General features: G+C 41.8%; 1 protein-coding gene across 3 annotated transcripts in view; it reads right to left on the reverse strand.

Annotated features, from left to right (window-relative positions):
- The window catches only part of MAPK6 (mitogen-activated protein kinase 6), a 125,486-nt gene that overhangs the window by 33,899 nt on the left and 63,698 nt on the right, over positions 1–27,889 (reverse strand). For all 3 annotated transcript variants that reach the window (XM_029574491.1, XM_029574490.1, XM_029574492.1), the window contains exon 3: positions 25,559–25,703. In XM_029574491.1, coding sequence (XP_029430351.1) covers positions 25,559–25,703 — 145 coding nt within the window. The remainder of the gene's footprint in view (positions 1–25,558; positions 25,704–27,889) is intronic.

The raw sequence follows: 27,889 nt of genomic DNA on the forward strand, positions 1-27,889 counted from the left end.
AAGGTTGTTAGAGTGCCACGGCAATCAGTGTTATTTATTTATTTTATTTTTATTCTGCCTTTCAGTTACTTCAAAGTGGTGTAACATTCATAAATGATCTGGAAAAGGGAACGAGTGCAGTAATTAAAGTCTGAGATGACACAAAAGTATTCAAAGTTATTAAAAACATCAGTGAATTGCGAGGAACTGCAGAAGGATCTTGTGAGACTAGAAGACTGGGTAACTGAATGGCAGATGAAATTTAACGTGCAAAGTGATGCAGCTAGGGAAAATAATCCCAACTACGGGTATACAATACTGAGTTCTGTACTGGGATTCACCAACCAGGATAAGGAGTCCTTGCGGAAAATACTTTGAAATCCTCAGTTCAGTATCCAGCAGTGGTCAAACAAGCAAACAGAATGTTAGGAATGATCCAAAAAGGAATGCAAAATGAAAAGGAAAATACCATATTATTAAGCCAGGGTGCAACTGCACCTTATTTTATTTATATATTTTTTTTTAATTCCACTTTTTGGCCTTTCAGAGCGGATTACATTCAGGTACTGTAAGTATTCCCCTATCTCCATTGGACTTATTATCTATTCAGTATTATATGCAAGTATGGTCGCCCCATCTTAATAAATACAAAGCAGAAGAGGTGCAGAGGAGGGCAACAGCAATGATAAAGGGGATGGAACCTCACTCCTATGAGAAGCTACACAGGCTAGGGCTCTTCAGCTTGGAAAAGAGACAGCTAAAGGGACATCATAGACATTTATAAAATCATGAGTGAGGTTGAATGGGTAAAAAAATGATAGTTATTTACCCTTTCGCATAATACTAAAGCAAAGGGATACTCAAGTAGATTCAAAAGACTACAGAAAGTACTTTTTCACTCAGCGCACTATTAAGCCCTGGAATATGTTGCTAGAGGATGTGATGAAGGTGACTAGCATAGCGAGGTTTAAAAGAAGTTTGGACAAATTCTTGGAGGAAAGTCCACAACAGATTATTAACCAGGTAGATTAAAGATAACTCTTGCTATCTCTGGAATTAGACCACTTTATGGGATCTTCCAGGTACTTGCAATTTGGGATTAACCACTGATGGAGACAGGATGATGGGCTCAAATGGACTTTGGTATCACCCAGCATGGCAATTCTTATATTCTAAGTTTTAAGCCCTGAAGAAGAAAGGCAAAACAAACACTGGAGCAAATTCCTTGGGCTACAGGAAAAGATGTCCAGAGAGCTAAACTAAATAAATAAAGAGACTGAAACCAGGATAACCTCTTCCACTTCGAGCTGTAGAACCATACAGTTGAAGGTTTTCCGACCAAAACAGAGGGCATCTTTCATACCTTTTGGAAGGAACAGAGAAAAGATCATCACACAATCAACATCCATGCCACAGATTTGGGAGGCAGAACCTAACCAGTGAGGGACTGAGAAGTCCCCAATGAAACTGGAGACCATACTGATAATCATATGAGGTATGGAAATCACATTTGCCAAGGCCATGCTGGAGCAATGAGGATCATCTGTGCACGATCCCAAAGTACCTTCTGAACTGTTCTTGCAATTAACAGGATCCATGGACATTCATAAAGTAGACAGATGTCCACGTTTAACAGATAAGCATCAGGATCTGAACTGTACTTGCTCAGAGGCATGGATCAAAACATCCTGAATTTTCTGTTGCTTTTTAAAGCAAGTAGATCAATTATAGGGTGTCCCGAGAAATCGAATAAATTGTCTGCCACTCTGCTAAGAAGGTCCATTAGTGTATTTATGGATTTTGGAAGGAAGTTCGCATTCAGATGTGACAGAGCTCACAGCAAATCCAGACAGACTCCTGGCACAGAATGAAGGGGCCTGTGCCTCTTGCTTTTTTTATGTAGAACATGGCCATCTGATTATCCATCTGGATCAAGATTCTCTTTCCTACAGCAGGTGGGAAAAGGCTTTTAAAATGTAGTAAACGGCATACAGCTCTAGTAGGTTGTTCTGAAGGCAAATCTCTGTAAAGAACCATGCTACCTGGTATGAGCCCCCCACCCCAGGTTGGAAGCGTCAAGAGAGTCATCTGATGAGGCAGATTCTGCAGAGGAGGGCCTATACTCATGACAGATAACTCCAAACACTACTGCCGGGACGATTTCATTGCAACAATCATCGATATCAGGTAGGACACTGATATTGCTGGAGTTCAGTCCTGCTGCAGTAGGGTCCCCTGCACTGCGGCCCCTTCATCTGTGAGGAATGTTTGCTCCTCTATTGAGCCTATACATGCTCCTATTAAATTAAACCTCTCAACAGAGGTTAGGTTCAACTTGGCAAAGTTGATCAGAGACCCAAGGGATTAAAGGAGCCAAAACATTCTTCTCAAGGGACTCCGGAACTCCAGACTGGGCAGAGAAGGCTGGTCTCCTCCAACAATCATAATGATGTTCCTTAATTTGAACCTCCATCTCCTTAAACTTTGTCTCCAAACAAGTCTTCCCCATTACATAGGATATCCATGAGATGATCATGCACAGCTTCACACAGACTTCTAGCCCACAACCAAGCTAGTCCTCATACTCTAAAGGCCACCACTGAAGTCCTGGTCACAATACCTAACATTTTATAAACTGAGTGGATTAGATATTTCTCACATTCTTCCATAGTCTTACGAACATTAACCTGCTTCATGATTAGAAACTCCATCAAGGGCTTCAGATTTTTTAAGCATTTTTGCGGATATTGTATACGATACAACTAAGATGCCAAAATCAGAGCACTCAACATAGAACTCTGGAAAACATTTTTGTTAAATGTATCCAGGAGATTTTGGATCTTTCCCCAATGGTGTACTAGGGTACTCCCAAGTCCTTTAGGTGTGCTTGAGGGCTTCCTCTACCACCACAGAGTGATGAGGAAGCTGAGCTATTCTAAATTCAGGAGCCAGGTGCACTCCATACTTCAAGTCAGGCTTTTTAGAAGGCATAAGGTAGGAGACTGCTACATTCTTGAGATAAAATTGCGCACCAGGATTTCTGCAGAGTCACCTGGAGGTTGTAGGAGTTGTAGAAGATCAATGACCTCCTTTCTTGGATTAGCTAACTTGTCCAGAAATCGGAGTAGCAGAGATTCTCTGGAGATAAGTCAGGAAAGGGGTCCGATGAAATCCCCATTGAATCCTCCTCTGCCCCTAACCAAGGTAGAATGCTGACCCATGACCCTGATGTTGAAGATGGCAACCTAGAGACCTCTGGTATCCCAGATGGGACATGCCCAGGAAGGAAGATGACTGAGCCAAAGCTCCTTCCTCATCCTCTGATCTCATGGTGGGACTCCCCCGGCAGGGGAGAAATCTTGCCAGACTGCTGGGAACAGAAGTCTATAGCCAGCAACTCTTGTGGTAAGGTGCGACCTGTTATTGGAACTAGGCAGAACTCCACTCTGCAGGAACACTTCCCTGATCTTGGGTGAGTGGGGGGAGGCTCCAGTGCTCCTCTCTCCTGTCCTCAGGAGTGAAAGAGAAAAATTCTTCATCATCAACTCCATGAGCTGGTCCATAGATGAAGGTGCCTTCTGAGCCAGGGTTGAAGAAGATCCTTTTCAGAGACCCAAAATGAAAAGAATCCACAACAAATGTATTTATGAGACCATCAAAGAACAAAGCCCACTCATGTTCACTTAATAGTGGTTAACCAGTGTTTTAAGTAACACACCACCAAAAAATGATAATAATCTCTGTAGCGGGCCCTATCCTGTGGAATTCATTGCCAGACTTTCTCCGTCTTATACCATCTAAACAACAATTAAAGACATCATTAAAAACATATTTATTCCAGAAAGCTTTCAATTCCCTTGCTAGTACTGGTTCTTAATTATTGCTGTGTCTCCCATCCTAACCTACTCACCTAGTGGCACTTTCTGTATTTCTTTTGTAGCAGAGTTGTGTTTTGTGTTATTTCTGTTTTAGCCCTATGTTTTATGCCTTTTATTATTTTACAAAGATTACTGTATTTTTCGCTCCATAAGACGCACTTTTTTTCCCCAAAAGTGGGGGGAAAATGTCTGTGCGTCTTATGGAGCGAATAAAAAAAACAACAACAAAAAAACTAACTACAACCCCCCACCCTCCTGGACCTCCCCCCCCCCCAAGACCTGCCTAAAGTCCCCGGTGGTCCAGGAGAGATCTCCTACACGTGGGCCGTCAGCTGCCAGTAATCAAAATGGCGCAGACGGCCCTTTGCCCTTACTATGTCACAGGGGTTACCGGTACCATTGGTCGGCCCCTGTGACATAGTAAGGGCAAAGGGCCGTCGGCGCCATTTTGATTACTGGCAGCCGCCAGCCCAAGTGCAGGAAATCGCTCCCGGACCCCCGCTGGACCACCAGGGACTTTTGGCAGGTCTTGGGGGGGGGGGGGGGGGGTCAGGAGGGTGGGGGGTTGTAGTTAATTAAATTTAAAGGGTTGGGATGGGTTCCCACAGAAAGAGAACGATAAAAAAGTTTTCTGATCTGGGGAGTGGACCGACATGGCCCTCCCCAGACCCAAAAACGAAATGGGGACCAAAAAAATTTTTATGCACTCCCCTAATTTGCTCCATAAGACGCACAGGCGCCCAGGAACAGAGCCGGTTTAGCACACCATTTTTTTTTTTTGGTTAATTTTCCCCCTCTGAATCCTAGGTGCGTCTTATGGAGCGAAAAATACGGTATGTATGTTTTAATATTGTGAACCATTTTGATTAATTTTCAATTGTAAAAGCGGTATACAAACACTTAAATAAATAAATAAATAGGGCTTTAACATTTAATCATAGGTGTCTAGAATATTGGAAATGTTTTTCAAAACTTTTTTGTGAATGTTGGCATACAAAAATGTCTGTTAGTTGAAAAAAAAAAAGTCACTTATCTTTTAAAGTATTGCATCAAAGGTTCATGAAGAAAACCAAATGCAAATGCCCATACTGAACCCTACACGATTGGTGTTTCGTTTAACGTCTTCCTCGGGGGAGATCTATTCAGGCAGTCGTAACGCTCTAAAAGTCAAAAAGCTCTTTCAGTAACTTATGCATAATAACCGTATGAAGTCAGAAGGATTAACTGCTCTGGCAAAAAGTTACTGAAAGAGCTTTTTAGAGCATTACGACTGCCTGAATAGATCTCCCCTGAGGAAGAAGTTTAAATGAAACAACAATCGTGTAGGGTTCGGTATGGGCATTTGCATTAGGTTTTCTTCATGAACTTTTGATGCAATACTTTAAAAGATAAGTGACTTTTTCAACTAACGCAAAGACATTTTTATACGCAAACATTCACAAACAAAAGTTTTGAAAATGTTTCCAATGTTCTAGAGACCTATGATTAAATGTTTGAGTCTTGTATCATTTAAGTGGTAGTGAGTTACTTGAAATGTTGGTTATATTAAGTGAACATGAGTGGGCTTTGTTCTATGAGGTCTCATAAATATACTGGTTGTGGTTGCTTTTCATTTTGGTGTTTGTGTGAAGTACATTGTGTTTATAAACCATTTGTTAGGGTTTTTTTGAAGTCTGATTTTAAAAATACCTATAGAACCCTGTCATAGTATTCAAAGTAACCAGTTTTACTAGGACTATTGTACATGTAGCTTTTCCAGCAATTCCATCACACAAGAAGGAAACAGCCATCTCATGTGAAATCACTTTCCCCACAAACAGAATGCTATACCTATGTATATCTGACTTTCTGGCCCTTAACCAGGGTGCACAAAAGCATTGCATAATTAAATACCTCTTTATTGAGTTTATAAAATAACCTTAAGCAATTCATATAATCTATTCCCCAAAAGTTTGTAAAATATGAAATGTCATATAATGGACAGAAAAGGTATCTTGGAGCAAAACCAAAAGTAGCAGCAGCAAAGCCAAGAAAGAAAAAAGTTGATATTTGAAGGAATCTAGACAGTACTACCGCTTTAAGTTTTTATGTCTCTCAACCTAGTTTGACTTGCTCTTCACACTGTTCTATTGAGTTTCTTCCCTTTAGGAAACTTGCTTTTCATGATCAGGATTCCCAAGGGACAACTCAGCACCAGCAGCACTCAGGGACGTAAGAGAGGGCACAGCTAAGGGGCACATTAGAAACAAACAACATGTATATATAATGCAAGTGGTATAAACCCTTACACTACAGCATGGATTTCATAAAAGCATGCATCAGACTATTTGGCTATCAAATTTCTCAACACCTTTTTGAAGGATTAGAAGTTTACCTGTCCTCTTATCCAGGAAATTAAGCTGATAATAAATTTATGTCCTTGGTTGGGTTTCAAATTGTGAATCAGTTCGCTCGTTTCCTCTGTGTCCAAGGCGACAGTTGATCTCAGTCCACAGCCTTGATCTTAGGATAGCCACTAAAACTGATCAAAATCTCTGAAAATCTGGATGATAAACATAACTTCCAGATGTGCATGCATAAGAATCTAGCCCTGTGTTCAAACATCGCATGCCAAGAAAATTTATCCTCAATAGTAGATATAGTTTCAGACATGAAAATAAAGATATCCAAAACCACAAAGGAAAGGCAAAAGCTAGCGCTCATTATGAGACAACACTCACATATATACATACATTTTAACATTAAAATATTAAAAATATATCTAAATTTGCAAATAAAAATGTAATTATATTTAAAATGTTTTAAAAAGTGGAAACCTATAAACATGCAACATATAACCTAATAAGTATTCTAAACATAAAGAAAGGTACAACAACACTTATTTTCATCTCTATAACAATGTTCCTTCTATTGAGCCTACATGTGCAGTCTAGCCCACAGTGCAATACAAGGTGGTTTTAAAATATTTTTTCAAACAATAGCTTTAGTCAGTTTTGCTTTATGTCAGCTGTAGTAGCTTATTTCCTCTATTTTACCTTAAAAAACTGCAAATTTTTGTAATGTGTAGTTAGTCAATTTTTTCTCTTTCATTTTGCTTTTTTTTTTTTTTTTTTTTTTTTTTTAACTATTTCTATCACTGTTTTTTTGTGTTTTATCTCATTTTCCCTTAACTCCCAGAACCTTTTACTCCCATTTTTAAACATATTATCCAATTCTCCTGCATTTGGTCATGTCTGACATTTTAAGCATCTTCACCACTCCAACTCTCCTCTCTTGCCATCTTCCTCCCTAAACCTCTCTAATGCTTCCCCTTGCACTCAACTTATTTTCCCTTCCCACCATGCTTCAATTAACTTTTATATCACTGTACATTTATTTCATATTTCTATTCCACTTTTTGAGGCCAGGTAGCCACTTCAAGGGCAATTATTTATGAATAGTATTAGTCACTTATGTGCATCTCTATAGAAAAGTGCTTAACAAGAACACATCTCTGAAACTTTTTATATCTGCTAGATTCACTGGCATTCGTAATGACTCAAATCTGCCACGTTCCATGAAAACAGTCCCAGAGGTTTCATCGTCTGAGAAAAATGATGAAATGATAATATCTCTCCCACAACTCCCATATATACACATTTTGGACAATGGCTTGCATCTAGTTTCTCTGCTTTCAGGAGTAAAAAGACCAAAGATCAAGCACTCATGACCTGGAAGAATGTTTTTTTCTGTGCCTATTCTTTGAGAATTTAGAACAGAGTTTATCTCTGGTTTTACATCATTTTAATTCTGATACTTTTGAGAAGAATGTTGAAATTTCCTCTCAAACTATTAAGACTAAATATAAATACCTTTTATTTACAATTTTTGCATAGAATTCTCCAAATGTTCTTGTTGCAGGATGAACATTTTTCTGAATATTTAGTTATTTATAAGCTAATATTTTATGAAAACCTGATCAAGATGTTAAAAGTTAAATACTGATAAAAGGTATGATTTTTAATAGTTTAAGCACAATCTGATACATTAAGCTCCAATGTATTTTATATACTTTATGCTGGTATGAAGTTGATCCCCATGATTTTTTTTTTTTTTAAGATTGTCATATACACCTTGCTGTTTTTGTCACTGTATAAGGAGGTACATTTCAAAGGCATTTATGTGCATAAAATCCAGTTTTATGCACATAAATGGCTTTTTGAAAACAGCCCCAGCAGGTATGTATATAAAAGTATATACAGAACACAATTCTGCATGTTGTTTTAGGCACATACTTAATGGGCGTTCCAGGGGCAGAGTTGGAAAGGGATCAGGAATGACGTGCATAGTTTTACAAAGGATGTGTGTAAATCCACATATAAACACCTGTGCTCGAGCAGGTATAAAGCAAGTCTGCTTACCATAAACGTTTTCCGTATACAGCAGGATGAATTAGCCATTACATGTGTGTGATGTCATCCAGTGGCACTCAATATACTCATTTCTCCTAACTAGTAGAGCTTTGAGCTGTATTGTGCATGTGCAGTAGTTCCCACATGGGCGTTGACTCATAAGCCTCCTCAGTCGATATCAGAGCTAATTCCAAAAAGCAGTCAACTCTCCAGGGAGGCGGGTGGGCATTCCATGACTGCTATCTATGGAAAACACAGTTTAGGGTAAGCAAACTTGCTTTTTCTGTCCATAAGCAGGCTGAATTAGCTATTACATGAGGGGAGTCCCAAGCTGAGGGTTAAAGCGAAGTGTTTACAGAGTCACAACTGGACAGTAGACTACTGTGGACAGTAGACTACTGTGAGAACAGGTTGAACAAAACTGCTTGCCTAAATTTTCAGTACTTGGGAGTCCGTCCAGACAGTAATGGGATATAAAGGTGTGAACAGACGATCAAGTTGCAACTTTGCAGACGTCTTCAAGGAGAAGGTCTCGCAAATGGGCAATGGAAGAGGCCATACCTCTCACTTGATGAGCTTTGACAGCATCTCTGATTTGCAAGCCTGCTATATAATAGCAGTGCTGAATGCATTCTGATATCCAATTGGACAATGAATGTTTGGCGACTGCTGCTCCAAGTCTGTTTGGGTCATATGAGACAAAGTTGTGACGTTTTACGATGTGGTCGAGTTCTCTTCTTGTAATAGGCAAGAGCTCTTTTGCAATCTAAGGTGTGGGGAGTTTTTCATTTTCATGTGCATGCAGTTACGAAAAGAATGTAGGCAATACCATAGACTGATTGATATGGAAGGCAGAGACCATCTTTGGGAGAAACTTTGGGTCAATGCGAAGGACCACCCCGAAATGGAAGAATTGTATATACAGTGGGCAATGAATGAGAGCTTGATATTCACTGACTCTTCCAGCAAAAGTTACTGCCACCAGAAAAACTACTTTCCACATCAAGAACTTAAGAGAAGCCATTTCTAAAGATGCAAAAGGCAGCTTCATTAATTGAGAAAGGATGTTCAGTTCCCATGGAACTGGAGGTTTCTGCATCAGAGATTTACATGCCATAAACCTTTCATAACTAGATACCAGTCGATGAGTAGAGATGGGCTTGCTGTCTATTGTGACATAAGCCCTTATTTATTTATTAAAATATTTATCATTCATCTAAAACATAATTGAGCTAAGCGATGTACAGCAAATTGCAATGGCACAGAGATGAACTCTGAGGGCATAGCAAGGCTGAATCAAAAAGGAAAATCAAGTAGGACAACAAATGCTTGGGTTTGCAAATGAAATGATCCAAGGCATTCCAACACCACCACCTGGAATATCTATTCCATTGAAAAGCATAGTTTCACCTAGTTGAGGGTTTCCTAGCCAAAAGCACTATATCTTCAATGTCTCTGGGCAAAGAAAGATCTGCGATTAATGCATGTTCAACATCCATCCATCAGTTTGAGGGATGGATGATTTGGATGATATGGCACTCCTCCATCCTGAATTAGCAATGCAGGGTCTGCCCTGAGATGTATTGGAGGACTGCTGAACGAGATACGCAAACCTCACTTTTCTGGGCCATGCTGAAGCTAAAAGGATTAAGCTGGCACGATCTTGTAGCAGCTTCTGTACTGTTTTGGCGATCAGTGGTATTGGCAGAAACATGTACATGAGGCTTGCTCCCAATTGAGCAGAAAAGCATCCTAAGCTAATCTCCAATTACTGGATAGAACTCAGCAAAACTGGTTGAGCTTTCTGTTCTCCTACAATGCAAATAGGTTGACTGATAGCAGACCCCATAAGTTGAAGAACCTGGCAGCTGTGGACTGCTGTAGATATCACTCATGTGGGCGAAATACCTGGCTGATGCAATTTGCCAGTGTGTTGGATATCACTGGAAAATATATGGCCTGTAGAACAGCTCAGTTCTTGACCATCCACTGCCAAATCGTTAACACTTCCTAGCAGAGGGCCCACAACCCGATGCCTTTCTGTTTGTTGACGTAAAACATTGTGACTTTGTTGACGGTTGGAATCAAGATCTTCTTCCCTTGAAGAAAATGTATGAATGGCAGAGTGTAGGGATGTGAATCGTTTTTTGACGATTTAAAACAATCGTCAGATATATTTTAAATCGTCAAAAATCGTTAGAGCCGCGATACAACAACAATTCCCCCGATTTATCGTCAAAAATCGTAAATCGGGGGAGGGCGGGAAAACCGGCACACCAAAACAACCCTAAAACCCACCCCGACCCTTTAAAAGAAAAATACCCCACCCTCCCGAACCTCCCCAAAATGTTTTAAATTACCTGGGGTCCAGTGGGGGGGTCCCGGCGCGATCTCCCACTCTCGGGCCACGGCTGCGTTAAGAGAAATGGCGCCGGTGGCCCTTTGCCCTTATCATATCACAGGGCAAAAGGTAGCGCCGGCGCCATTTTGGTTCCTGTGACCCGACGTCACGAGTGCAGGAGATCGCTCCCGGACCCCCGCTGGACCCCCAAGGACTTTTGGCCAGCTTGGGGGGGGCCTCCTGACCCCCACAAGAACATAAGAACATAAGAAATTGCCATGCTGGGTCAGACCAAGGGTCCATCAAGCCCAGCATCCTGTTTCCAACAGAGGCCAAACCAGGCTACAAGAACCTGGCAAGTACCCAAACACTAAGAAGATCTCATGCTACTGATACAAACTTGATTAATAGCAGTTAATGGACTTCTCCTCTAAGAACTTATCTAAACCTTTTTTGAACCCAGCTACACTAACTGCACTAACCACATCCTCTGGCAACAAATTCTAGAGCTTTATTGTGCGTTGAGTGAAAAAGAATTTTCTCCGATTAGTCTTAAATGTGCTACTTGCTAACTTCATGGAATACCCCCTAGTCCTTCTATTATTTGAAAGTGTAAATAACCGATTCACATCTACTCGTTCAAGACCTCTCATTATCTTAAAGATCTCTGTCATATCCCCCCTCAGTCATCTCTTCTCCAAGCTTAACAGCCCCAACCTCTTCAGCCTTTCCTCATAGGGGAGCCGTTCCATCCCCTTTATCATTTTGGTTGCCAAAAGTCCAGCGGGGGTCCGGGAGCGACCTTCTGCACTCGGGCCATATTGCCCATATTCAAAATGGCGCCGGTGCTACCTTTGCCCTCACTATGTCGACATAGTGAGGGCAAAGGTAGCACCGGCGCCATTTTGAATATGGGCAATATGGCCCGAGTGCAGAAGGTAAATAAATAATTCACATCTACCCGTTCCAGACCTCTCATAATTTTAAACATATCTATCATATCCCCCCTCAGCCGTCTCTTCTCCAAGCTGAAAAGTCCTAACCTCTTTAGTCTTTCCTCATAGGGGAGTTGTTCCATTCCCCTTATCATTTTGGTAGCCCTTCTCTGTACCTTCTCCATCGCAATTATATCTTTTTTGAGATGCAGCGACCAGAATTGTACACAGTATTCAAGGAGCGGTCTCACCATGGAGTGATACAGAGGCATTATGACATTTTCCGTTTTATTCACCATTCCCTTTCTAATAATTCCCAACATTCTGTTTGCTTTTTTGACTGCCGCAGCACACTGAACTGACGATTTCAATGTGTTATCCACTATGACGCCTAGATCTCTTTCTTGGGTTGTAGCACCTAATATGGAACCCAACACTGTGTAATTATAGCATGGGTTATTTTTCCCTATATGCATCACCTTGCACTTATCCACATTAAATTTCATCTGCCATTTGGATGCCCAATTTTCCAGTCTCACAAGGTCTTCCTGCAATTTATCACAATCTGCTTGTGATTTAACTACTCTGAACAATTTTGTATCATCTGTAAATATGATTACCTCACTCGTCGTATTTCTTTCCAGATCATTTATAAATATATTGAAAAGTAAGGGTCCCAATACAGATCCCTGAGGCACTCCACTGTCCACTCCCTTCCACTGAGAAAATTGTCCATTTAATCCTACTCTCTGTTTCCTGTCTTTTAGCCAGTTTGCAATCCACAAAAGGACATCGCCACCTATCCCATAACTTTTTACTTTTCCTAGAAGCCTCTCATGAGGAACTTTGTCAAACGCCTTCTGAAAATCCAAGTATACTATATCTACCAGTTCACCTTTATCCACATGTTTATTAACTCCTTCAAAAAATGAAGCAGATCTGTGAGGCAAGACTTACCTTGGGTAAAGCCATGCTGACTTTGTTCCATTAAACCATGTCTTTCTATATGTTCTGTGATTTTGATGTTTAGAATACTTTCCACTATTTTTCCTGGCACTGAAGTCAGGCTAACCGGTCTGTAGTTTCCCGGATCGCCCCTGGAGCCCTTTTTAAATATTGGGGTTACATTTGCTATTCTCCAGTCTTCAGGTACAATGGATGATTTTAATGATAGGTTACAAATTTTTACTAATAGGTCTGAAATTTCATTTTTTAGTTCCTTCAGAACTCTGGGGTGTATACCATCCAGTCCAGGTGATTTACTACTCTTCAGTTTGTCAATCAGGCCTACCACATCTTCTAGGTTTACCGTGATTTGATTCAGTCCATCTGAATCATTACCCATGAAAACCTTCTCCATTACGGGTACCTCCCCAACCTCCTCTTCAGTAAACACCGAAGCAAAGAAATCATTTAATCTTTCTGCGATGGCCTTATCTTCTCTAAGTGCCCCTTTAAACCCTCGCTCATCTAACGGTCCAACTGACTCCCTCACAGGCTTTCTGCTTCGGATACATTTTAAAAAGTTTTTACTGTGAGTTTTTGCCTCTACAGCCAACTTCTTTTCAAATTCTCTCTTAGCCTGTCTTATCAATGTCTTACATTTAACTTGCCAACATTTATGCTTTATCCTATTTTCTTCAATTGGATCCTTCTTCCAATTTTTGAATGAAGATCTTTTGGCTAAAATAGCTTCTTTCACCGCCCCTTTTAACCATGCCGGTAATCGTTTTGCCTTCTTTCCAAAGAGAAAGGTTGCTGAGGTGTCATCGAAAAAGAATGAACAGCCTCATTCTGTTCCTTTATTTGAGTAACCTTTTCTCTGAGTTTTTCGCCAAACAAGTTGTCTCCTAGATAAGAGAGATCTGCTAAATTGTCCTATACATCCTCTCGGATGCTTCTTGTCCTAAGCCTTGCCATGCAACAAGATACAATGGAAGCTGCTGAGGTACAAGATACGGAACTCAACAATTCATAGACAGAACACAGAAGCAGGCCGAACCAGAACGGTACGCTCAGCCGAGCGCACTGTTTACCACACAATTGGCTGCGCGTTTCTGACCCTTACTATAAGGGGTAATAGCACGTCGAAAATGTGCAGCCAACCCTCAGAAAACTAATAGTGCTCATCACATGCAAATGCATGTTAATGAGCCTATTAGTTAGTTGCCTGGGATACTGAAAGTAAAAGGTGGCACATCCTCTTCAGAGACCAAAAATAGGAGATCTATTGGTCAGTGGTGCTAAGGAGCTTATCTGATCTGGAGCCTCTAAACAGAAACTCTCCACCAGTAATCTTGAAGGAGTGAGGGCTCTTGTAATTGGAGAGGGCAGGGATAAATCCCATTCTGCAACTGTTCAAAGGCGACTGGCATGCAGCTGTGTATGTAACAAGAATCTGCTCTGAGGCTGGACACATTGATTGAGGCTGTAGAGAGGCCCGGTGCTTCAATGGAGTTGAATGCCTGGAAGCTGTGGTGGAATGATTCTTCCAAGTGCTTTGTGGGACAGGAGGTGAGTCGAAGATGGCGGCAGAGAGTTGTGATGTCTCTTCGATGTAAGTGGGAGCATTAAGAAGGTTCGTGTTCTGTGCTGATGGGTTGTGTGGTGCACTGCGAACATATGTTAAATACATTGACACATCATGCATCAATGATTGCTGTGTCAACAATGCTGAAGTGCCATACATTGACTGTCCAATGCACCTTGCTTCAACATAGGCTCAGACAGTTCCAGGGAGTGATGCCACTTGGTCTTCGATGCAGGGTGGCTCATTCCACTTAACGTTGAAGCTTTGGCTTGTGCCAACTGGGGAGTTTTGGAGGAGCACCTACTCAACTCCTTATCTGGTGAGGCAGACGACATTGCACAACAGGAATAGGATTTGCTGAGACACTGACATTTATGCAATTCCTCAATTTTACTGGCTCTTGAACACTGGGATTGCAGGGACATCCATCCACAAATGTTGCAGCTTGCCTGATTTGTTCCCAGGTATCAATAGCACAGCTCATGACCATTAGTGAGGGACATTATCTTACTAGAGATGCAGCTCTTGAAGCCACTGACGGTAGATTTTTTTTTGACAGACATGTTGAGGAGGGGGTTTTTTTCCCCCTTTTTAGCACTTTAAAGTATTGTTGTGGGTGCTGCAAAAGCAGCAAAGCAACTAAACAAATATGAAGAAAATGTAGAAAAGAAAGAGAAAAATCAAAGATTTAAGATTTTAGAGCAAAAATATCTGGAAAAACTGAGTACACATCATGCTTAGCTCAGAATTTAAGCCAAAAAAAAAAAGGGGGGACCAAGGAGGCTCAAGAGGCAACTTACGCATATGTTCAGTAAAGCTCAAAGCTCTACTAGCTAAGAGAGATGAGTCCATTCTGTGCTGCCGAATGACGTCACCCACATGTAATGGCTAATTCAGCCTGCTTATTGATGGAAAACAATGTATATGCCACAGGGGGTTTCATGCATATCCACGAATATTCACAACAGATCTACATATATAAATCTGGTTTGAAAATTCTGGCTAATGTTTGAGGGGAAAAAAGTACCCACAGACTTTAGCTTATGCAGGCTATTTAAAAATTACTCTTTAAATGTCTTCACTTACAAATGGAAAAATTACTTACCTGATAATTTTGTTTTCCTTAGTGTAGACAAATGGACTCAGGACCAATGGGTTATGCTCCCCTGCCAGCAGATGGAGACAGAGTCAGATTTCAAAGCTGATGTCATCCTACATACACCCCTGCAATGACCTCAGCCCTCCAGTATTCTCTTCAAAAGCCACTGTGGACCTACTAGTGAAAAAAAACGATAACCTTAACTGTACTCAACCAATCATAAATACTGAACCCCAGTAAGAATATAGGTGCCCTGATCTAGGAAGTGGATGAAGGCTTACCGTAATCTCTTGGATTCGATATCCACTCCACGGGCAAATTCTTGGCACAGTTCTTGGGCAGATGAGGGCAGGATGCTGATTCCATCTGTCTACATTAAGGAAAATGAAATTGTCAGGTAAGTAATTTCTCCATTTCCTAGCATGTAGCCAGATGGCCTCAGGACCAATGGGATGTACATAAGCTACTCCCGATTGGGGCAGGAGGCTGCCCGCGATCTGGTTAACATCGTCCTTGCAAAGGCTGCGTCCTCTCGGGCCTATACATCCAGGTGATAGAACCTGGAGGAGGTGTGCAAGGAGAAGTATGTTGCTGCTCTACAGATGTCGACGGGAGACAGCAGTCTAATTTCCGCCCGAGCTCTAGTGGAATGAGCTTTAACCTAAGAAGGTTATGGCTTTCCTGCCACCACATAGTCTCCCGAGCCCATCTCCTTAATCCAGCGAGCTATGGTAGCCCGTGAAGCTGGTTCGCCCTGCTTCCTTCCACTATGAAGGACAAACAGGCAGTCCGTCTTCCGAACTGGTTCTGAAACATCCAGATACTGCACCAAAAGTCTACTGACATTCAAATGACGGAGGAGACGGGATTCCTCCACGTCCTTGTGCTTATCTAAGGATGGCAACGAAATGGACAGATTCAAATGAAACTCAAGAGACTGTCTTGGGCAAGAAGGATGGAACGGTACGAAGCTATAACGTTCCTGGAGTCATCCAGAGGAATGGTTCCAGACAAGGCAATACCTGCAGTTTAGAGATGTGATGTGCCGAGCTTACAGCCACCAGAAACACTGGTTTTCAAGGTTAATAAACGCAAGGAAAGACTGTGCAGCGGTCAAAAGGAAGGCCCTGCCAAAAATTCCAATACTAGATTAAGATTCCACACGGGAACCGGGCATCATAGGGATGGCTGAGAAGGTGCTTCACCCCTTTCAGAAAATGGGCAATGTCTGGACAGGAGGGTTACGTTCACCTCGTCCCTGAAACAGGAGAGACCCGCTACCTGCACCTTCAAGGAGTTAAGGGCCAAACCTTTATTCAGGCCGCCTGTAAAAATTCCAGAATTAGTGGGATTTTGACCACCAGAGGGGGAACACCACATTCCTCACATCAGGCCTCAAATACTCTCCAGGCCCACACATATGCTAGGGATGTAGAGAACACCTGAGTAAGGTGGCAATTACCACTGCAGAATATCTTCACTTCAATAGGCGAGCCCTCTCAAGGGCCAGACCATAAGACAGAATAGAGTCAGATCCTCTTGAAGGACTGGTCCCTGCTGTATCAGTGGGAGGCAGAGGCAGGGGGATCTCCACCAGTCTCCCATATCCACATACCATGGATGCCTGGGCCAATCTGGAGCTACTAGTAGGACTAATCCTCTGTGGTGCTCGATTCTGCGAATGACCCTGCCCAGCAGGGGCCACGGAGGGAAGGCATGTAGCAACTCTTCTTCTGGCCAGGTCTGAACAAGAGCATTGATCCCCAAGGACCACGGATCTCTTCTGTGACTGAACAAACGGGGAACCTTCGCATTGTGAGATGTGGCCAGCAGGTCAATGAATGGGAGGCTTCAGCGATCTACTATCAGTTGAAAAGCTTTGGCTGGCAACACCCACTCTCCCTGCTTAGAAAGTCTTCTCTGACATTGTCTTTTCCTGCGATGTGGGAAGCTGAAATATCTGTGATGAATTTCTGCCCATTCCATAAGGAGGTCTATCTCCTGTGACACTTGCTGGCTCTTGGTTCCATTCTGGCGGTTGATGTAGGCTACCATTGTTGCATTGCCCGACATCACGCGGACTGCTCGACTGCATCACTGGCAGTCGGATTGGCTGAATTGTAGACACGCCAATCCGACTGCCTGGGTTTCCAGGTAGTTGATGTTCCAGAGGGGATCTTCTTCAGTTCAATGACCCTGGGCCAACAGTTCCCGACAACGAGCTCCCCAGCCTCGGAGACTCGCGTCTGTAGTGAGGACCAGCCAGTTCGGTGAGGACAGGGGCACACCCTGCTCAGATGAGCTTCCTCAGCCACCACTGGAGTCGAGAGCACACACCCATTGGCAAGTGGAGGTGAATCGAAGCGTCTTGAGACTGCGGGTTCCAAAATGAAGTAGTGAGCGTTGAAGTGGTCGCATGTGTGCCCTAGCCCATGGCACCACTTCCAGGGTTGCCGCCATCATACCGAGAACTTGGAGATAGCTCCACACCGTCAGCGTATCGAGCTCATCAACTGATGCCCCTGGGACATCAACTTCCTTCTCTGCGTGGTCGGAAGGAAGACCTTGCCCTGTTTGGTGTCGAACCAGACTCCCATATATTCCGAGGACTGGGAAGGCTTGAGACTGCTCTTGTCCAGGTTAACTACCCAACTGAGTACTTGAAGAAAGGAGGTTACTCTGCTGGTCACCCGGAGACTCTCTTCCATGAATATGGCCCAGATCAACCAGCTGTCCAAGTACAGGTGCACCAGGATTCCCTCTTTTCTCAATGCTGCCGCTACGATCTTGGAACATGTTCTGGGTGCGGTGGCTAGGCCACAGGGCAGAGCCTGGAACTGATAATGGTGACCCAGTACCGCAAAACGTAGGAAACATTGGTGTTCTTGATGGACTGGAACATGTAGGTAGGTCCAGGGAGGTTAAGAACTCTCCCGATTGTACAGCCATTATCACGGAGCGTTAATATTTCCATGCGGAAATGATTTACTCATAGATGTCGGTTAACACTCTTGAGGTCCAGGATGGGATGAAAGGAACCTTCCTTCTTGGGTACGATGAAATAAATGGAATAACACCCCATATTTTCCAGGGGCACAGATACTGGGATTATAGCCCTCATCCTGAAGAGCCTTAAAATAATAATCTCCACTGCCTGCTTCTTGTGCTGGTAGTGGCTAGGAGACATGAATACATCCTGAAGAGTGCTGTGAAATTCTAGCACATATCCTTCTCATTGAATCTCGTATGACTTCCAGTACCCATGTCCGAAGTTGTGTCGACCCATCACTAGTAGAAAAGGGACAGTTTACCCCCTATCTCCTCGTTCCGAGGGTGGGTCGGCAAAATTTCATTGGGGGGTTTGGGATGAACCTGAACCCAAGCCTGCCCCTCTCTTGGGCCAACTATTATGAAAGGTCAGAGACCTCTGAAATGTCAAGTTTCTGTAGGGGCAAAAACGTTGGGAGCCCCTGGATCGGCCCCTCATAGGTGAGAGATGTTGTAACTGCTTCCTCTTTTCTTCCAGTAGCCGGGGGACCGGAGATTCACCCATTTAACTGGCCAGCTTTTCCAATTTGCTTCCGAAAAGGAGAGATCCTTTAAAGGGCATCTTTGTAAGACTGGCCTTGGACGTTGCATCTGCTGACCAATTCCGCAGCCATAGCTGTCTTTTGGCCACCATCACTGAGGCCGCTCCTCTGGCTGAAGTACAAACTAGATCTGAGCCCGCGTCCGCTAAAAAGGCAGTGGCGGGTTCCATAACCACTCTGGAATTCACCCCCAAGTCATCCACCTCCTGAGAGAGAAGTAGGCACAAATGAGCTACCTGGGCACAACAAGAAGCAATCTGCAAGGTCATTGCTACCGTGTCAAATGCTTGTTTAAAGATGGGCTCCATCCATCTATTTTGTGCATCCTTTAAGACCACTCCTCCCTCCACTGGGATAGATGTTCGCTTGGATATAGCACAGACCAGCGCATCAGTTTATGGAAACACAAATGCTCTCTTCACTGCCAGATCCAGTGGGTATAGAGCTTCTAACATTTGCGCCCTCCCCCCCCCCTAAAACTTGCTTCCAGGGCATCCCATTCCAGGTCAATCAACTCCTGGATGGCTTCCAGTACTGGAAAGTAGCAAGAGGCTTTCTGTAGGGAGATCAAAATAGGATTCTTCTTTGGTTCCATCTTAGAATCCTATCCAGGGACTCCCAGCGTCTTCAGGGTCTGGGAAATCAAGGCCAGCAATTTGTCTCTATGAAAAAATAAATCGCAACCCAGGGGGAAATTCCCCTTCTTCCAAGGGGTCTGGATCATCCTCTTTGTCTGAGCCATATGAGGCCCTACCAAGGGTGCCCTTGGTAAGGCAAGGCCAACTCTCCTTGGTCTTCCTCACAGTGCTAATATAAGTTGGAATCCTGAAGCCCTAATATGACACGCAGCAGAGAGAAAGGTGTATGTTTCTTGGATGCCAGAGCCATTGGTGGCAGTAACTGTGTGTTCTATCGGCTCGCGTCTAAAAATTTCTATGTGCACAGATTTCATGCACCTAGGTGGGGTGCGGCGAGGCGCACGCACATCCTGTGCGCTTGGCTGTTCCTGGTTCTGCGCTTAGAAGTTGTGCGCGTATGTACGCACGCAGAGCCGACACACTACACGTACCGACGTTCTATGAGTGCGATACGGTATGCACAAAGATGTGCGCAAGATGGCGCTGCCACGGCGTACCACTAGGTGTGCTGACCAAGCCTAAAGCGGGGCCTAGCCCACTCAGAAGCCCACTTCCTCTTATCCCAATGAGATCGGGAAAGACATTGGTACTGCACTCCAAGCAAGAAGACCGAAAGGAATCTTACCGAACTCCTCCAAACGTCTCTGAAATCGGGAGGTAAATCCTCTTCTTCTCTTTCTTTTTTTTGTTTAAACCTACCTGGACTCCGCGTTTACCAGCTGAGTACAGAGATGGTCTCCGGCTGTGGGGGGGGGGGGGGAGAGAGCTTTGGCAGTCACCGCCATGCTCGGCTTTCTGCACCCGCTGCCTTTCAGATGCTTAAGAAGCAAAGTCCGCACTGGAAACCAGCTACCGAACCAAGGTACACCTCTTAAGGGATCTCGGAAATTGCCTCAGGAATTCTCAACTGGGGAAAGGACCTTCAGGTATCACCGCAGGAGAGCAGGGCTCAATGTTCCTTCAACTGAAATGTAGGATTTCTCCTTCCAAAAAGTATAGCAATCTCATAGGGATAGGCATGTCCACTATCTGCTGGAGAAAACTAGAATGAGGTCACACTGAGGGGTGTATGTAAGGTGATGTCAGCTTTGAAATCTGACTTCACCTCCATCTGCCGATAGGGTAGCATAATCCATTGAGCCCATCTGGCTACACGTTAGGAAACTGTACTTGTTAAATGATCCCCATTCATCATTGCAAATATGCATTCTCCTCCCCCCATAATCCGGATATGAATAGTTAAGATGGATTTCCTTAGTCACCACATGTTGCAAAACAATTTAAAAAAAAAATTTCAAGAAAACTGCTTTAAAATCTATCTGTAACATAATATATGATTGTGGCATTTCAATTATTACAAAACACAGCTGCACGTTTAATCATCAGGTCAATTTTTAAAGTGTTATTCATGCAAAAATGGCCACATATGTGCATATTTTGAATGCACACAAGTGACACATTTTTAAAAAAACTACAAAATATGTATATTTACTTGTACACGCATGAAGAATAAGGGGGTAGAAAAGGGGCAGGGTATGAGCATTCCGGAGTGAGGCCAAGACTTATGCGCATAACTCCGCATTTTAAAAACGGAACCCCCAGCTCGCATATGCTAGAAATCCGTGTAACTTTACTGCTGCTCCTGAGGAGAAGTCTACAGATCAAGTTTTATGGCTTATTAGATAGGGTGAGGGGTCCAGGTCAATTGGGCAGCATTCAGAATGAAGAACCAGAGGGTCTGAAAGACCTAGCTATTAAATGTAGAAACTGGTGGACTAATTGGAAAACTAGGAATGTCCCTCGCACAAGCATATTTTAAAATTTGCTGACATACACGCATAAAAACCGACATGGTCCTATTGAAATCATATGCGCACTAGGTGTGCTTGAGTAACCTCTTAAAATTAGGAGCATACTTATGTGCAGTTGGTGCATTTTAAAACTGACACATATAACTGCGTGCATGATTAAAACTTCTAGTGTATCCTCGCTTATGTGCCGATTCGCACGTGTATGAGTACACGCGCACTCGTTATAAAATCAACGCCTTAGGGAGCATATCTCCCCTGCACTCTGCCAAGCTCATTGGCTTCCTGTTAAATGCAGGATTCATCAAGAAAGATGAACAGCCCCCTTATGTAACGTCCGAAATAGAGCAATCTCCCTTGCAGGCCCCAAAATTTGGAATTCACTACCATTATGTCTGCGTACTCAACCCAATTCCAAACTATTCAGATCAAATCTAAAAACTTGGCTATTTACTAAAGCCTTTGAGGAAGCACTACAAGACAAAAATTAACTCTATTTACCCCCCTTTCTCTTAATTGATCATTTTTAGCCATATTTTAATTCTATGCAAATGTTTTCATTTTCTATTTTGTTTTACAAATGTATCTTTTTTCATTATTTTATTACTATTTATGAATGTATCTTTTAGCACTGTAAATTTGAAAACTTGTGATGGTTTGACCGATTGACGGTATATAAAAATCAATCAATAAATAAAATAAATAAATTTTAAGGTCATGACCTTGTCTATAAAGCCCTGTATGCCGAAGGTCCTGCCTTTTTGGCTAACAAATTGGTGAGGTAGGTTTCCCAACGTTTAAGATCTGCAGACTCTAAGGCCTACTTATTGTGCCCCACTGTGGAGACCTGTCTTCTCCAGACCGTTTGTACTAGGGTTTTTGCTGTCACTGGTTCCTCTCAGTGGAACAAGCTACCCATGGAGCTGAGAAATCTCACTGATTAAAAATTCCTTCAGAAAGCAGCTTAAAGAGCACTTCATTTGGCCTTTTACTGAAGTTCTAGGTTTTATTCTTTTTACAGATGGACATGTGTTATTTTGTCTTATGTGATGATGCTTGTTGTACTTTGACATTGTATTACACGTGTTAACCACTTAGTTTTTCTGCTATAAGCAGAATATAAAAGCCTTTGATCCACAAAAGAGATTCAACACCAAGTGAACACTTCAATCCTACAACAAATACTTGGTGATAATGTTTAAATTAGATGTTCACTGAAAAGCAATTCAATTTTTTTTATATATATTTTATAATTTAATAAAAAAAATTTGTAGGAGATGGGAATGGTTTCATACAATGTATACGGCAACCCCCTTGGTGCCTTTAACTCTTTAATCATAAACACATCCTCCAACCTCCATTTTTTATTTTATTTTAACAAATTGTGTTCAAAAAAATTTTTAGAATTAGATTTCAGTGAAAATCACTTTTTTTATATATGTTATTAGTTATTATTAATTTTTTTCATCTTCTTCTCTCTGTACATACGTACTATTGAATACTCATGCAAACCGTCAGAAGTAACTATGCTGTACTTAGCTTTAGGAAAGTTCTGAATTAATCCCGACTTGCGCAAGTTTCGACATAAAAATGTCTTCATCAGGGTTCATTCATGTCCTTTTTCTTTTTGCCAAGACTCTCTGTCCATTATATTCTCCGGTGCTCCAACAAGCCTCCGTCTAACGCTCTTCCCGACGGCGTTCTGCGTTACTCAACTTCCGGTCAAAATTTAAAACCCTTCCCTGGATACCAATTAGTTTTACTATTAGATTTTAAGTTAAAGAGAACCAATCTAGCTGATCATTCAATCCTGCAGGTTGTTCAGACCTTAATCTGAAGATCCATGCTTGCTCGCGATAATTTAACAAAGACTGATTGTCCTGTTTATCCTCTAAACTATCTATTACTGTCCATTGCAACTGTGCAAATGTATGGCTTTGTTCCATGCAGTGTTGTACAATTGGCGCAGATATAGTAGCATTGTTGATACGAGATCGATGTTCTGCTATTCGTATCTTAATGGCTCTCTTTGTACGGCCAACATATACCTTCGGACAAGGACAAACTATAACGTATATGACTAATTTAGATGTACAATCCGTGATCTTCTTCCTATATATTTGATATCTCGTTACTGGGTCCATCCAAACATTCCCTTCGATCGTATTGTGATATACTGAGCAATGCCCGCATTTGTTGTGAGAACCCTCGTTATTATTTTCTCTTTTTTTATTATTTGTTTGCTTTGCATGTACTACTTGATCTTTCACATTCCTTCCTCTTCTAGTCACTATGAGGGGGTTCTTCTGCCAACGTACTATGAAGGGCTACTATGTGCCAATGTTTTTTAATAGAAGATCGAATGACTGTTGTGGATGTACTTTGAGGCAAAATGCATACTAGTTGTTTTTCTTCTTTAAGCGGAAAGCCTATAAGAGGGCTCGGTACAGCGAGAGGGAATCCTTACTCCAATACAGACCTGCTAAAGAAGAAAAACAACTAGTATGCATTTTGCCTCAAAGTACATCCACAACAGTCATTCGATCTTCTATTAAAAAACATTGGCACATAGTAGCCCTTCATAGTACGTTGGCAGAAGAACCCCTCATAGTGACTAGAAGAGGAAGGAATGTGAAAGATCAAGTAGTACATGCAAAGCAAACAAATAATAAAAAAAGAGAAAATAATAACGAGGGTTCTCACAACAAATGCGGGCATTGCTCAGTATGTCACAATACGATCGAAGGGAATGTTTGGATGGACCCAGTAACGAGATATCAAATATATAGGAAGAAGATCACGGATTGTACATCTAAATTAGTCATATACGTTATAGTTTGTCCTTGTCCGAAGGTATATGTTGGCCGTACAAAGAGAGCCATTTAGATACGAATAGCAGAACATCGATCTCGCATCAACAATGCTACTATATCTGCGCCAATTGTACAACACTGCATGGAACAAAGCCATACATTTGCACAGTTGCAATGGACAGTAATAGATAGTTTAGAGGATAAACAGGACAATCAGTCTTTGTTAAATTATCGCGAGCAAGCATGGATCTTCAGATTAAGGTCGGAACAACCTGCAGGATTGAATGATCAGCTAGATTGGTTCTCTTTAACTTAAAATCTAATAGTAAAACTAATTGGTATCCAGGGAAGGGTTTTAAATTTTGACCGGAAGTTGAGTAACGCAGAACGCCGTCGGGAAGAGCGTTAGACGGAGGCTTGTTGGAGCACCGGAGAATATAATGGACAGAGAGTCTTGGCAAAAAGAAAAAGGACATGAATGAACCCTGATGAAGACATTTTTATGTCGAAACTTGCGCAAGTCGGGATTAATTCAGAACTTTCCTAAAGCTAAGTACAGCATAGTTACTTCTGACGGTTTGCATGAGTATTCAATAGTACGTATGTACAGAGAGAAGAAGATGAAAAAAATTAATAATAACTAATAACATATATAAAAAAAGTGATTTTCACTGAAATCTAATTCTAAAAATTTTTTTAAACACAATTTGTTAAAATAAAATAAAAAATGGAGGTTGGAGGATGTGTTTATGATTAAAGAGTTAAAGGCACCAAGGGGGTTGCCGTATACATTGTATGAAACCATTCCCATCTCCTACAAAAATTTTTTATTAAATTATAAAATATATATAAAAAAAATTGAATTGCTTTTCAGTGAACATCTAATTTAAACATTATCACCAAGTATTTGTTGTAGGATTAGAATATAAAAGCCAGCAAATAAATAATTAATTAAATAGAGCTGATAAAATCCTGGATGTACACATTGCAAAATTTACAAAAAATTTTCCCCAACTATTTTATTGCAACATATGATCACCACAAAGAAAACCTTGATAGTCCACCAATACACAATCTGGAACAGCAGCACTCGATTTACAGATGTCTTCTGTTAGTGTGCATGGTGTTTTGGATTGTAATCATTATTAGCAATATTTCTGTTCCATTCCATTACATACTAAACATAAATAAATAAAACACATATGCAAATTTTAAATGTCTATTACCTTGCCCACACAACAATGTGCTATCAGGGGCAGACTTTAGGCTGAATGCTTAGTATTTTGTTGACAGGTGAGAGATTTGGATTCTGTTGCTGATTTACCAGGTATCTTTCCCAGCCCTTTAACGTAGGACTGAGCTAAGTACTGCCCCTATGACAAAAAAAACCCAAACACAAAAAGCATAGCAGAGCATAGCATGTGCGAGAATACAAAGGAAATGGAGGTCTTTATACACCATGATTGTAATGAGACCCCAAAGGGAAAATGAAAGAATCGCTTTGCATGGAAGGAAATACTGTTATCAGCATTCTTAACATTTATTTTTTCACTAACCTGCAAAAAGAGTTTTCCCAGTAAGCATTTCGGCAAAGATGCAACCTGCAGCCCACATGTCAATGGCTTTAGTATAGTTATTCGGAGAAAGTAAAAGGCGAGGAGATCTGTACCATTTGGTAACCAGTCCTTCAGAAAGATGGCCCTGGAGATGAAAATAATTAATAATGAAAAACAAAACACCACAAAAATCTAAGCATAAACCAACTTTATTATAGTATTTGAACAAAAGCAAAAAAAAAAAAAAAAAAGGCATTCCTGGCAGAATAGTTGACCAGGAAAATCATTTATATGCATATTTTCGATTTTCAGAAAAGTATAAAAGTGTAAATATTTAATGAATATTTACCCTTGCTCACTAGCAGGTGTAAATGTGCCTATGTTGTGCAAAGGCATGCATAGTCCTGTTAATTTTCACTTTGAAAATTCAAGCTGAAGTCAGTACACACTGACTTCAATCCTAGCATTTTCACACTGAAAACTGGGTTTTGCATGTGTAAATGCACTTTACCTATGTCAGTGGGCTTTTGAAAATTGCTACAATATATGCCATTGAATTCTCCATAGGATATTTACACGTAAGTGCACCTTTTTAAAATTGCTACTTATATGCCATTTATATGTGTAATTCCTTTTAAAATTATCTCCTAAGTGCACTGTTATAAAATTGGGCTCAAATGAGTTACAGAGATACTATTAAACATAAATATTGATCAAAATAATCTTAGTCAAGCTTAAAACAGAGCACATAACTGGATTAATTACTTTCTAACAGAACATTGTATAAGTTATGGATTACACTTACAACTAAATACAGTTATCGGCATAACAGTAATTGTATGGCAAGCTGTGGCTGCTAAAGGTTACTCAATTTCAAACCGTCAAATTAAGAGAAGACATAAAGTAAATCCCAATGGAGGTGTTCCATTAAGTGATGTGCAAAACAGGAAGAGCACACTGCTGCTAATAAATCCCAGAGGATTACATCTGTTCTCTGGTAAGGTACAGAAAAGCATAACTTTGTATCTTAAGGTAATCTTGAAAAAAGTTCTGCCATTGGCTAGGTTACTCCACCTGGATTTATAGAAATAAAGGTCAATAAACAAGTTGTGGATGACATCTTTTTCTTGGACTAACTTAACACGTCTGACTAGCTTTCAAGAGCTATGCTCATTTCATTACGTCAAAGCAAAAAAAAAAAAGCAGGTTAATGCAAAAGAATGATGTTGCCCAAATATAGATAAGTAAACAAGTATGGAAAATCTCGACTTTAGGAACCAGTCAAATTTTTGGAGTCAGGAAAATATACTTTATTTTGTGCGTATCTCTTTATTTTAACAAATTCATTTTAGCTTTTCTTTTTTCCTCCACTCCTTATAACGCCTTCCTCCTGATGCAAGTCAGCGGAAGGGTTTTCCTTTAGGTCATGGAGACAACTCCTCCTATGTGCATTCCAGCAAAATAGGGCTCACCATGACCACGGCTACTCCTCTGTGCAACCCAATGGCAAGGGGCTGCTGTAGCAGCAACTCCTTTGTTCAGCATGGAGCTGACCCAAATCCCGTGCAAGAGAATTTGGTGCCCCAGGCCAAATTTCGGTCAAGCACCCGCCTACTATTGACAACTCCAGCACAGCACTCCCTTCTTTGGTAGTATTGTGCTGGTGAGATTTTGGTGCTCTAGGTAACCACCTAGTTTGCCTAATGGAAGCACCAGTCCTGAGCTGATCCCGGGCTGCAGCTTCTCCTCCATGCAGCCTGGTAGCAGTGGACTGGTCCTGGCTGTGCCTCCCTCCTCCATGCTGCCTGGCTTCTGTGGCAGACTAATCCCACCTACAACTCCTCCACTGTGTAACCTGGCAGCAGGGGGCCAATCCCAGGTGAAGCTCTTCCTCTATGCAGTTCAGTGGCAAGGGACAGATTTGTTGTAGCTCCTTTTGTGTGGCCCAGCAGCGGGGGTGGGAGGGGGTTGCTGCAGCACCTGGTAGCAGCCCATTGCCACATGGCCCACCAGCATGGGGTTAACCAAGGCTATGGCAGCTCTTCCAAGCCGCTTAGCGGCAGAAGGCTGATCAAGCTGAGGTAGGTCCACTTGAGCTCAGGCCAGTGCAGCATCTTCTTTCAGCCCAGGCTTCAGTTAGCAGTGGCTTCGGCTCTAGTTGAGTGCGTTTTAATTGAATAGGCAATCTAACACCCGAGACTTTTCCATCCCTGCGAGCAAATCACAGGTTGCTGTATAATGGTGGTGGAAGGGAAAGGGGATTTTTACCCTTCCCACCATTTCAATATAATCTTTGATTTGCTTACATATTTGGACATCATCATCCTTTGC

Source organism: Rhinatrema bivittatum, chromosome 13 (assembly GCF_901001135.1).
Source record: "Rhinatrema bivittatum chromosome 13, aRhiBiv1.1, whole genome shotgun sequence".
Classification (NCBI taxonomy): Eukaryota; Metazoa; Chordata; class Amphibia; order Gymnophiona; family Rhinatrematidae; genus Rhinatrema; species Rhinatrema bivittatum.